We start from the raw sequence: 13,437 nt of genomic DNA, 5'->3' as shown, positions 1-13,437 counted from the left end.
TAGCATAGCATACACGGAGCTGGTGGCTCGTTCCCTTGAGGACTAACACAGCAGTCCGATGTAGCCCAGCAATGTCATCCAACACAATCACACGCGCCCGTTCAATGTATGAGAGCAGGTGACACGGTCGGTGTATGTGAGGACGGCGGGTCGCCCCTCTCTTACCATGGCCTCCATCGACTCCCAGCTCTTGGTCTCAGATCCTGACAGGAGGAAATTTTTGGAATTTCCCCTGAAATTCACCTTCAGATTGATGTAGAAGTCCATGGCGCTGCCCGTCCTCGCCTTAACGCATATTACACACGACGGACACGGAGCGCTTTCCCCGACCGACGGCGGCTATTCGGGTTAATCTCGCTCCACTGTGATTTATCAGAAGGGGAGGGGGGCGTATTCTGTGTTTACATCAGCGTCCTGGGCACGCCCACTCTGCACCACGTGTCCGGAACTAAATCGACACTTCCGCTTGTGCGGAGAGACTGAAAGCAGCGCGAGACCAGCCGCTGGAGGACGCGAGAGCGTCGCCTGTGATCACAGCTTCAGCTGCTTACGTTATTGTTTTATGCTCAGCTACAAAACAATAACATCAATATAACAATGCTTGTTTCACCTGCAGAGCATGCTACATTTAAATACAGTGTACATGTTGATGAATCAGTATTTAATCAGTATCCAATAATATAAATATATCAAACTTTGAAATGAGCGGATCTGCATGATAAGTTCTTATTTTGAGTTATTGTGCTGATAATACTTCAGAATCTGAGTTTCTTCAACAATTCTTTGAGGTGAACAATGTGACAATGAACAGACCAGAGGGAATAGGTTTTAGTAAAGTTTAGGGAGATAATAAAATCCACTTCCTGAGTGTTTAACTTGTACTGTGTTAAACAGACATGTACACTGAGCTAATAAGCTAGCTGTTAGAGGACTTACCTTATTGTTCACTGACGGTTGAGCTCGCTAACTAGCTTTGAGTAAAGTGCTTTTCTTTCAGGAGAAAGTGAGGTTCACACAGTGGAGTCAGCAGGTGAAGTGAGTGAACACGTTCTATGGAGCCTCACCGAACGTCCCGTCTCTGCATAAGTTAGAACGTTTAATCATAAACGTTATAGCCCACGTTCATTTGGCTGTTCCGAGCTGACGTCTTCGGGGTGACGCCACCTAGTTGCTGGCACGTAATTAGTATGAGATATGTTTATTATGATCACCTGTTATGAATGGGTAACTGATAAATGTGTGTAATATTGTGTCATGCATGTAGTGTAACTACACCCAGCCTGCATGGCCTGACAATATAGCATGAATTAATATCAATCAGAACCACAAAGAGCACACACACTGACTGAATGAATGGATGAGTGGTTGTAGCATGGTTTAATGATTGTATTTGGTTTAGAAGTTTGACACTTTTTCCCTTACACCAATGAATCATTTTTAATGTCTTCTTCTAAACCTGCACCACATCCTCAGACATCACAGTCAAAATGTACAATTATTGCAGTGACCAAGTGCTACTTCAGTCCCAGTAGAGCCACCTCAGGATAAATTAGACAAACAACCACACACACACCCATTCCATCAGTTCATCCCGCGAGAGCATTGAACAGCATTGCCTTAACCCGCCTCTCTATACATGGCATTATATCTGCATGTTATTCCAAACACAACAGAGACATCCTTCATTTCCTCTCTCCCTCCTGCAAGCACTCGTTCCTATTGGTCAGTGGGGTGTGGCGGCCACTGTGATGTGAAGGGGAGGGGGTGTAGGGGCTGTAGTTGGTACATGGACTTCTATATGGAAGAAGTACATCTGAAAAAAAAATGAAAACAATGTACTATTCCCTTCAGGTTAAATGTGTACAACTGATAGGCCTCATCCTGGTAGCTTACTTACCTTACAGCCGATAGCTAGCAGCGTGTGCAAAACCACTATGGTCACAACTGTAGCCACTGACATCACCTTGGTGTCATCGCGGACAGCGGGCCAGAAGGTGAGGACCAGGACGGAGCCAGAGATCACCATGGCAAACAGGATCAGTGTCCAGCGCAACCACTCAAATGGAATGATCCACAAAACCTGGAAATGACAGAGTTACATGTTGGTCAGTGACGACTGTATCAGTGTGCTTTCAGACCGAAACATGTTTGGTTCATTTAGGCTGATGTGAAACCTGCTAATCAAACTCTCTCTTGCAGACTAAACAACTGGACCACGTCTGCCTGAGAAGAGGGGTCCCAGTCAGCTTCAAAGAGTCCAAAAGGAATGGACCAACCCCAGGATGGGTATATATGATTTTGACATGAATTCAAACTACTGTACTATTAAATTCACCTGCAGATAGTGTTAGGTCTGTATAAGAGATGTCTAGCCTGTGTAAGATCCCTTGGTACCATGGATCTGATAGATGGGCCAGATATTGAACAACCAAATATTGGACATAGGCTAATCCATGTTGTGCTCCTCTGGCACGACTGGCTTAAGACAATGTGAAACAAAACGAAACCTCTGCACTTAAATCAGGCAAACTAGTTTTGTTAATTGTTTACTGTTCTGATTATGCTTTTTACCAGGCTGAGAGATAGCAAGTTGTTGGGGTAATTTAGATTTTTTTTTTTTTACCCTTGTGTCATCTTTACACTGAAGTTTAATGCCAATACACATGGTGCTCTATACTGGGATATTTGTCTGTGTAAAGACAGCTTATTGTGACCCTGACATCCATTAGTCAAACTCAGCAGAGAGTAAAGGACTCACCGAGGTGGGGATATAGATGAAGAGAGAGTAGCCGTAGACACACACCGTCTCCAGGAAGGTATAGCCCCCGATCTGCCTCTCAGCCCCTTGCCGCCAGGTCAGGAAACCCCATAAAGCAATCGGCACCAGCCAGGCGTACATGAAGATCACAACTGCTGCTATCGTCACTGTTTGCGAAAAGCAGGACAAATAAAGCAGACTCAGTAAAACTAAGACAGACTATTCGGGTGAATTAAAGACCCTGTGGATGACTGACCTCTGTGGAACTGTGGTCTGTAGTGGTAGGAGGGGTTCCCCATCTCACTGAGGAAGGTGGACAAGTTCCCACTGATCACTACTGAGAACACCAGCGTAACACAGATCCAGAATGGCCCTTTAAAGACAGAAGAAACATAAAAAGTCTATTATGAAACACCTGACATTTAGATCACGTTATTTCCTGGGAATTCTTACAAAATCTAAAGCTTTTCCGCAGGAAGAATTTAGAGAAGAAATTTGAGTATTTTAGCCCTAGATATATAAAATCTGTTCAGACGATAGAGAATCACAAACATAACAGAAGACGGATGTATAGGCTGTAATCATATCCCCACAGTAACAGTGTTCAGATACTTTCCTTTACTTTGAGAGATTGTACGGTGAATCTACTTATAGAACTGCAGATACATCCAGATAACCTCCCTTTCACCTTGCCTCATTACTCAACAGGAGACTACTGCTGCGCAACATTCATCCTTCATTGTGACACACTATAGCTGTTGTGGTGAGCAGGAAGTTTGCAGTGGAGATGTCTGTGATAGGGGACATCCCAAGTCTCTTAATTGTCATTTCCTCGCTCCTTGATTGAACCGGAGGTTGTTCTGCTCTGCCATATCGATGGCCGTCCCAAAGCTCTTATTTCTGCTCTGAGGATCGAGGAGGGAGGAGGGAGGAGCCATGAGCGAGGATGCATGAATAAATTAATTCCAATGTTCAAGAGAAACCATAATCATATTCTGGGTTAATAAACGTACAGACGCACTCTGCTGGTAGAAATGTATCCTGCGCTCATAAACAGAACACAGTTTGTTAAAGAGGTAACAGGCTACAGAGAGAACACACCGCTAGTGATGATTACTGTGTGTCTATTAGTTATTAGTATTATTAGTTACTATTATTATTAAGTGCAGTGATCATGTGAACAGACACAAACTTCTCTAAAGTCTCTCCAGCTGTTAAAGCCGACTGACAGCTGATCCAGCTGTGATCAGCTGTGATCAGCTGATCCTCCATCATCAGAAACAGACGTCGCTTCACGTGAGGCAACTGATGACGTCTCATGTCTCTTAAAACACATTCCCTCGTTTCCTCTCTCCTCGCATTGGTTTCCTTGCGGAAAGGACGCAAGTGAGGGAAACGGGGATGCAATTAAGAGACCTAATGTACCCATAGTTGTGTGTTTCTGAGAAAAGAAGACAATGACTTTCTTCATGTTGTCTGTACTCTCAACAACCTCCACTGGCTTCAGAAACTTGGAAAAGAAAACACGAGCAGCCCATGCTGACCACTCATACTTCCTGTCTACACCGGGTATCTCCGCAGGCTCAACATGTAGTTCCAATTTTGAGGAGCTACAGCAACTGCAGCCTACAATTTAACTGCATACGTCGCAACCCCTTAACACACAACTATAAACCTATCTACAACGTACAGCCTTAAAATCCAGAGAAAATCAGGAATAATAAAAAGGGAAAGTATAATATAATACATTTAACACGTCACCATTGGCTTACCATATAGATCTGGGTTACTCCTGAGGTGGTGTTTGATAAAGTTACTTCCAGGTAAAGGCATCACTGACCCCTTAACTCTGTCCAGTACCTGCATCACATGATGGGGTGTCAAGCAGATAAAATATGTAAATGTCTTCCTCTGAGATTGGTTTATCATTCAAAAAAAAATCACATGTAGAAATTGTTCAGTTGTATTAACAGTGTAATTGTAGATCGATGAGGTTCATACCTGCACTGTGTCCACATTGAAGAAAGACTGATAGTACTCAAAGGTCCAGAAGCCACCAGCTGGTTTCTGTCCTCCTAACAACTGGAAGCACACACACACACACATCTGTCAGCTGCTGTCCATTCAAAACATCCAGACTCTTTGAGAACCTGTGTCATGGTGACACAAGTCAACCCACCTCTGAACTCTCCTCCTGACCCTCCTCGTCCTCTGAGAGGTCTAGCTTCACATCCTCCCCTTCTCCTCCTCCCGCTGCTGCTGCTGGAGTGATGGTGTTTGAGGCAGACGTACTGAGTGTGGAGGCCCCCGGGTCTGCAGACAACAGCTCTGCTGCCTCCTCAAACTCTGCAGACGTGCATCAAGAAACACTGGGAGTTAATACTAGAACAGGCCCAGGATGTCCACCTGTACCACCAGGCCCGTTCAACTTAGTCTGGCTCTCTCGCTTTGCACGATTAAAATGTTGCTGTTAATGGTCATTGTTGGTAGTTAACTAACCCTTTTTCACTTATTTTCTATTTTCTTATTAGGTAGAAAAATTAACAGACAAACTGATTTAATAAAACGGTATATTTATAGGTATTTTAAGTTACAATCTGACACACACCTTCCAGCTGTCTACCTTGACCTTAATAAGAATCATTTCAAGTCTCAATTCACACAGATTCCTCTGAACACCAGTAGAAGCAGATTGCAGTTCTTTAAATCACACTCGCTAAAGATGAAGCAGGTCTATACATAACTAAATAGTTTTTATTAACAATGCTGCCTTCCTTTACAGAAGTCTTTGTCAGGAAAACACATCAGAGTTGTTGTTACTCCGTTAGTGATTTGAGTCTAACTCCAGTTATTTCCCACGTTGGCCTTCATCACGAGCATCATCCAGAGTGTTTGTATTAACAAACACATTGCAATTATCTATCTACCTCATTTCCATTCAGTCCCATGTGACATTGTCCACAATCCTTACAAATTATATTTTGATATGAGATATATTTAGATTATTTCCAATTTGCTTGAAAAAAAGAAATATCTATACATTTTGAAAGCCAGAGTTAAGCTTGAGACATCAAACATGGATTTGAGGAGAAAACAAGCACTGCAGCTGTAGACACATTGAAATTAATCTTTGAGTCTTTACCTTGGAATTGTAGATCATTAGGACTAGCCATGGCTTCAGTGATCGGACAGCAATCTCACGCGAGACCTAGGAGGAGATGAACACTTAGGTCAGATACATTCATGTTCTAGGGTTCTAGATCTCTTTAAAGATCAAGAATCTGTTCAAGCAGCGAGCTCACACACCAAGATACTTTACGGATACAGTTCACTTTTCAGTAATGTCAAAAGTCATCGAGACAGTTATAATTGTGCCATAGATTCGTGCTCTAACAGCTTAACGACCTGTCCGCAGCAGGATCTGATGATAGCAGCTGTGACAGCTCACGTTTTACTAGCTGACGTTAGAATACGTTCACACTCGCACTCATATTTCTCATTTGTTTGAAGACATAAACGTACCTAACAGTACATGTAGGTTAATAAATTGACAGAAAGTAGTCATACACTGATAACGCCTGTCTTTCTTAACTAGCGACAGTGCTGTGAGGCAGTCTGCTCCATGGTTAGCCTGGTTAGGTTAGCATCCTGTACACGTCATCCGTAAACAAAGCTGTCACGTGAAGCACCTTCTTTTTAAAAGGTTTGTTGATTTTGTAAATATAGCCTACGGCGTAATGCAAAGTTATGCATCACATCGTTATGGCTGCTCAATATAGAAAATACATATTTTCATAATATTGTTACTAATAACAAAAAAAGTATATCGGTTTAAATGACAGCAAGCGGAACCTTTGCGAAGTAGGGCTTTCTGTCGGAAGATTAGGAACGACTCACGTGTGGGGCGCCATTTTGGCTGCATGTGAGTCGTCTTCTTGACAACCAGCATGTTTGTCCGGCGTGAAGGTGACCGTAGTAGTGAATAAAATCAGTGGAAATGGCTTCGCTGCGTGTAGTAAGGAGGATGTGCTCCGCTGTGGCAGAAACAGTAGCAGCTCCGGTCACAAGCAGCAGATGGGAGAGGCTGAGAAACAGTAAAGCAGGTGAGGAGCTGATTGAGCTAACGTTAGTGAGTGAGCTAACGTTAGTGAGTGTAAGGTTGCAGGAACACTACAAACTTTAGCTTAGTTAATTAATGTAAGGTTGATAGAGCACCGCTTGTATTAGTTTATTTGACTGCCCAGTTCACAGGTAATGTGATGTTTGTAAAAGGACATGACATGACATGAGAGGGTTCTCGCTTTATTGCGTTACTTTAGGAGCTAACGTTACGTATTTTTGTCAGTTAGCATTCATTTGCAAAGGCTCGTTCGTACGAAAAGCACTTAGTGGTGCTGAATATATAACCTTTGTTATTATTATCAGCTCCACAAGATATGCATTGCACAACTTGAGACTAATAGCAAACAACCTAGTGTTGAGTAAGTTCTGCTGGCAAGTTAAGTTTCGTTTCACAATAGTCACATGCTCGCCCACTGACCAATCACAGGACACGCTGCACCTGCAAACTGAGCTGCACGTAATGCTGACTTAGTTGTAGGCCAGCTAGAAGGCTCTGGCACGTCAAAACATGTCAAACTAAAGATCTGATTGGTTGAACACTATGACAATCAACAATATCGTCCCCATTCACTTAAACTGTGCGCGCGCGTGCATGTAATGGCAGAAAATGTTTCTAGGCAGAGTTTAGGGGCCTGAGAGGGTTTTTTGTAGCGCTAGCGGAGCTGGACATGTGTCAAATCGGACATACTGACCGAGGGGCGTCACCGGTCCAACTTATAGGGGGCGCTAGAGAGACATTTCTTTACACACAGATATGCAACCTATATCAAATGGCTATTTTCACCAGACCAGGCAAGTGTGCAAAATGTGGTGAGTTTCTGAGTATGGCAAATACTCAAAAAGTGCAAAAATAAAAATCTGAATAAAAGTAATAATAATTCTTACTATTTGAATAGGGCCTTCGCTGGCCCAACGTTGTCGGTTGCTCGGGCCCTGATTAGAATCACCATATACACAGATGATATTTGACCCATCGTAAGCATTTTTACGAGCAGTGAGTTGATGTGAATTGCTCGGGGAGCAACTATGGTTTAAGTGTCTCACTCAAGGACATGTGGACAGTATGAGCCAGGGATCAAAGCACCAACCTTCTGGTTAACAGATGACCCACTTTACCCACAGGAGCGCCAGGACGAGTCCAATGTGTCTGAGATAGTTGGGTTTTTACAATGCGTGTCGGAAGTAGTGAGCAAATGACTGAATATTATACTGTACAAGTTGTGTGAGTAATTGTAAACCATAATTGATCTGTGCATAAAGAATTTATTTGCTTCCTTTCTGCTGATCCGATACGTGACTCAGAATGGAGATACAATCAGAACCGAGTTTTGTGATCTGCTGCACCCCTACTTTTGATATAGTTCCAATCATTTCCAGTGAATATGGAATAGTATTTCTGCCCTAATTTATACAAATGGTCATGTTGTGGATGAATTATTCCTTTTTAAAGTTTAATAGTAAATCACTGGTTTGCAACTAGCGAGTAGTTACTACACTTAAGGACTCAGTGATACACTTACAAATATCTGGAGCAATGTGCTGTTAGCAGGACTAAGTGACCTTTTGTTCTGTATCCTTGTGTCTGTAGGTGCGTGGTGTCGCGGCCTGGTCTCTGACTACAAAGAGGCATGTCGGGAGATAGTTGTTGGTTCATGGGAGCGACCCGTCAAAGCCTCTGTATATGCCTCTCTGCTGGGCGGGATCTGGGCTTGTTGCTACACAAAACCGGACCGCTCATCCTTTGAAGCCACCCTGCTGGAGTGCTCCAACCGGCTGGGCCTGCTGTCTCCGTGGATCCGCAACGGGACCTCTGATGGCCACGTACAGAATCTAGTGAAACTTCGTAACGAGGGTCGGCTACACCATGCCAGCCTGGGTGTTCTCTCTCTGGTTTACCTGTCTGACTACCACCCAGACACCACACTGTACGAAGCCCAGTGCTCCAATCTGTCAACACCCTGGAAGGAGCTGCCTCAGCGGGTACTAGACGTTGGCTTCGTCGGCCGCTGGTGGGTGCTTGACTCAAAGATGAAGGACTATGATGTGAACGAGGATGAGTTCAAGCACCTGCCGCCACACATGCAGGTGACGTCGCCACCCAGTGTTCAGGAGGTGGACAGGAGCGAGAGGTTGCACAAAGAGTCTTGGTTAGCACTGAAAATAGGGGAAGAGGAGAAAGAAACTAATGTAGTGGACAGAAAGGAGGAGAGTATCAGTGAAGAGGGCCAAATACAAGCACTGGAAGAGAAGCAGACTCAAGCCTAACACTGCAGGGCAAAACATGCTGGATGCACATCTGTACTAGTGTAGTTATTCTCATACAGTGTTGGAATCAAAGCTACTTTTATCTTACATTTTTCAGCTATGAACTGTCCAAACTGTGAACTGCGATCTCACACGGTCAATGGAACACACAGCTTTGATTTGTCAAAGTAAAAGCAGCCCTTTAAAATCCTGAGCTGTGTTTTTATTTATTTACCTGTTTCTGTATCACAGAAAAGTAATATCACATATACCATGAACCATACATCAATAAATGTGTCAATTCTCTCCAGAAGTCTTAGTTTTGTCTCACAATTCCAATATAATATTTACAGACCTTCAGCCTTTTATTTTGACAGATTTGAAGAACTTAAGCTGGATATCAATGTGTGATGCCTATTCTTCCACTCTTAAGATATTCTCACTTCCGTTCAATCTGCCGTTCTGTCTTCTACTTCATTTAGTATTGTCTCACATTTTCCTTTGCTGCCCTTTCCTGTAGCTAAGTATTCTGACATTTACCTTCGCAGTTTCAAATAACAGAAATTACATTACAGTCATTTAGCAGACGCTTTTATCCAAAGCGACTTACAATTCAGTATCTATCGATGCACCATAGGCACAGCTACGGGAGAAATTTGGGGTCAAGTGTCTTGCTCAAGGACACATTGACATGCGACTGGTGGAGCCTGAGCCGGGGATCGAACCACCGATCCTCTGATTGCAGGACGGCCCTGCCACCGTAACCCAAAATACTATTATTAAGCCTTATAATAAGATTGTTGGAGTATATCATAGTTATGTTTGAACATATAAACATCATATCCTGGTTTCATAAACATGGGTATGATATAGTTCATGGGTTTGGACCCCAGGTTTATCATACCGGTACCATCTGGGTCGGCGATTTCTAGTAGTAGTAGTATTTTAATAGCAATACATCTCTAATTATGTTTTTATATGATAGACCTTGCTGATCAGCAGCTTTCTAGTGGTTATCACCTTTTAAAATATTTGACTGCTGTCATTCAAAACCGGGAAAGTAAAGAATATCGAAAAGCAGAAGTTGTCTTTGGAATATTTATTCTCTACGCAGAGAAGGTTCAATCATCCCACAGAGGGAAGCCGTCTGAGCGCGTGTCCAGGGAACGCGCTCTTTTTATACAGAAAGATACAAATATTACGAACAACAACCGCAACAAACGGCCTTCAGTGTTGGAACATCCATACAGAACAATTCAGGACACTTTCTCATACATTCTTATTTTTGTCCCAATACTGTCCTGCTATAATGCTGTCAAAGAAATACATGTTTACATATGTTAAAGGAGCATTTTGCTGCTTATTTAAATGGACAGACAGACACTTAAGAGCAGTATGTCTACTTCAGTCTTTGGCATGTTTCATAAAATGCAGCGTAGTTTACTTGAACAAGAGGATCGAACAAGGTGATCATTGTTTGATGTGAAATTAACAACTTTAATTATTCCTAAACTAAAAAATTGACTACTAATAAATTGACTTCTATTGAATTATCTCACTTGATTTGGAAGGAAGAGCTTAGTGTATACCTGAAATTCAATGTTTCTTCCATTTTTATGTTAAAAGCTGAAACTAGAATGCATCAAACATGTTTGTGTTAACAAAAGTATTGGCAACACTACATTAAAATGTAATACTGCTTTATAATACTTTTTTTTTTAAATGTTTGTAATCATGCATGAGAACTTATAACAAGGTTTATTTAGTATTAGAAGTGGTGGACATGTATCAGTTCATGGTTACACTGTTCTAACGTAACATACATTCTACATTTCTGAAATGTCTTATAAACATCAATAACACGCTATAGCATGACTGAGCTTTAAGTGACGTAAAGCACCGTATACGGTTATTAGTAATTGTACGATAGGCCGACTGTAACACACGTATGAGGACTTATGAGCAGTATTTGCTGGCTGCATGAGATGAAAGGATTCACAATGATTATCGAAGACATGTAATGTTTTCATTTTCCAAAATGCACAATTTCTCTTATTTTTTTGTCAGGATATTTGTAATTACGTAGTGAAGTCTTTGTCTTTGGGAGGAATTGTGTTTTCCACATGGTTACAACCATGTGAGGTTCAACTCCTAGCACAGCACTGTCTGTGAGAACGCGGATCATGTTTCTGTTCAACGTGTTGTGACCCTACAGGTAGATCAGGCTGCCTAGATTACATCACTGAATGTTAACTTTCTTCGTCCTTTGTGGCCGCTCCAAGCACCCGTACCGTAACACCACGAATAGACAAGCATCGAAATCCAAGCGACGACTGCCTCGTTTATGCATACAACAGCTCACTTGACCACAGTATACTAGAGCATTGTGACCAAACGTGCCTTAAGTCCCAGTTTCAACAACAGACTTCTTCATCTGACGAGCTCTTTCGTTAACATTCACTTGATGTAATCTAATCTACGTGTACGGTCACCAGTAACTGTGCTGTGCTAGGAGTGCAATTACAAATATCCCTAGTAAGAAAAAGAGGAGAGAAGTTGACGTGGCATTGACAATCATTGTGATTGTATATTTTCTGGGATACTTGCAGCGAACAAACACTGCTCATAAGTCCTCATACGTGTGTTAAAGTAGGCCTGCCACTTAACAGTTACTAACCTTAAACAGTGCTGTCACTTCACGTAAAGCTCACAAAGGAATTCTATAGCATGCTATACAAAATGGCAAACCCTGGATATAGTTAGGTTCATGTATGAAGGGAAATGTGGTTATATTTGACAAGATTGTGTTTTTAATCAGAAAAGTACAATGCTTTCCATGGAAATGTAGTGGTGTAGAATAGAAGGGTACAGTAGCATGGAATGGAACACTGAAGTACGAAAGGAAATGTACTGGTATGTAAATTACTTTATGTGCAGTTGTATTTATACATTTGTACATGTTTGGTTCATCTTAAAGTGTTTAAACTTGCAGAACTGCGTCACACAAAAGAGAAGTACACGCTGCTGCCTTTACTGTCAGGAGTATGTCACTCAGCACCTCGTTGTAGATTGGTAAAGCGTTTACGTTGTTCCACAGATGCCCTATGAGTGAGTCTCACAGAGACTCCGACCCCTTGGACTGATGACCTACAGCCATGGAGACATTACACCATAATGGGTTGAAAGATGACTCAGGTTGTCACTGATCCAACTCACTGGCAGCGACTATCACATGTCACTGAGTGGAAGCCATAGGTCAGGGGCTATCCTGCAGTTGGGGTGGGCGGAATTAACTGCTACTGGATTCAAGGACTGATGCTATTTTAGGGTTTAGCCACCAGAGGACGATGTAATGCTAGAGCTGCCTACTAATCATCATTGATAGAGAAAAATAAGAACAACCCCAGGTTTCTCTTCAGCACTGTTGCAACTTCATATGAACTTCTTAAATGATACATTTCTAACTATTAGAGACAAGATTCATCACCTCCTGCCCTCAACCAGTACTGATCTATCCTCAAATGCAGGAACATTCAGAAACAGCTGCAAAAGCTGGTAAATATTTAGACTGCTTTTCTCCAATCAACCTTCACCAATAGACTTCAAAGATTTCTACATCCAAGCCATCTACCTCTGAGACCCCATCCTGATGAGGCTGCTTAAAGATGTTTTAAAATGACCAATGAGCTTCTATTTCCATCAGACAAAGGAACAGCACTTAGCTGGTTTGAGTCCTATTTATCAGAACAATCCTATATGTAAACGATGACACCAATGTTAGTTAGGTTCTGTACTCGGATCAATTCCATATGCTTCAGTTTGGCAATATTATCAGAAAACACTCCATAAACTTGAATTATTATGCAGACGATACCAAATGATATCTATCTATCAAGCCGGACGAAACTAACCAGTTACCTTAACTCCAAGCATGCCTCGAGGACATAATATCCTGGATGACCTGCAGCTTCCAGAAGTTAAACTCATACCAATCTGAAGTTATTGTACTTGGCCCTGAACACCTCCCAAATAATGTGTCTGATGATATAGTTACTCTAGATGGCATTGCTCTGGCATCCAGCACCACTGTAAATAATCTCTTTAACTCCCACATAAAACAAATTTCAAGGACTGCATTTTCCCCCCATGTAAATCAGACGCGTCTTAAAAAGATGCAGAAAAATGTGTCAATGCATTCGTTACTTCTAGACTAGATTATTGCGACTACTTACTCCTTTCCCTCTCCGTCTGTATGCATTAATGTTACTTTAATGCACATTACCGACTTTGCTTCTTCCCCAGAGTCTCTGTGC

At 42.1% G+C, this 13,437-nt stretch overlaps 3 protein-coding genes across 5 annotated transcripts in view; 1 reads left to right on the top strand and 2 right to left on the bottom strand.

Moving 5' to 3' along the window:
- The window catches only part of nbr1b (NBR1 autophagy cargo receptor b), a 33,322-nt gene extending 33,009 nt beyond the window's left edge, over positions 1-313 (bottom strand). The window contains exon 1 of the mRNA XM_079177375.1: positions 166-313. Coding sequence (XP_079033501.1) covers positions 166-267 — 102 coding nt within the window. The 5' untranslated portion in view covers positions 268-313. The remainder of the gene's footprint in view (positions 1-165) is intronic.
- A 1,052-nt stretch (positions 314-1,365) lies between these two features.
- Positions 1,366-6,414, bottom strand: yipf2 (Yip1 domain family, member 2). Of its 3 annotated transcripts, none has more exons than XM_079178069.1 (9): positions 6,326-6,414; positions 5,901-5,966; positions 4,938-5,104; positions 4,760-4,840; positions 4,531-4,618; positions 3,015-3,131; positions 2,759-2,925; positions 1,898-2,080; positions 1,366-1,813 (listed from the first exon to the last, which is right to left on the bottom strand). In XM_079178069.1, the coding sequence occupies exons 2-9, from the start codon at positions 5,929-5,931 to the stop codon at positions 1,724-1,726; spliced, it is 924 nt and encodes a 307-aa protein (XP_079034195.1). In that variant the 5' UTR covers positions 5,932-5,966; positions 6,326-6,414; the 3' UTR covers positions 1,366-1,723. The 3 variants fall into 3 exon arrangements, with proteins under 3 accessions (XP_079034195.1, XP_079034193.1, XP_079034194.1); XM_079178067.1 differs by having other exon boundaries at positions 6,281-6,410; XM_079178068.1 differs by lacking the exon at positions 6,326-6,414 and adding an exon at positions 6,065-6,234.
- A 256-nt stretch (positions 6,415-6,670) lies between these two features.
- timm29 (translocase of inner mitochondrial membrane 29) lies at positions 6,671-9,430 on the top strand. Its single transcript, XM_079178305.1, has 2 exons — positions 6,671-6,861; positions 8,469-9,430. Exons 1-2 carry the CDS (start codon positions 6,756-6,758, stop codon positions 9,143-9,145), a joined length of 783 nt encoding a protein of 260 aa, XP_079034431.1. The 5' UTR covers positions 6,671-6,755; the 3' UTR covers positions 9,146-9,430.
- Positions 9,431-13,437: the final 4,007 nt, after the last annotated feature.

Source organism: Pholis gunnellus, assembly GCF_910591455.1.
Source record: "Pholis gunnellus genome assembly, chromosome: 17".
In the NCBI taxonomy this organism is placed as follows: domain Eukaryota; kingdom Metazoa; phylum Chordata; class Actinopteri; order Perciformes; family Pholidae; genus Pholis; species Pholis gunnellus.
This window is presented reverse-complemented; position numbering and strand designations above follow the sequence as displayed.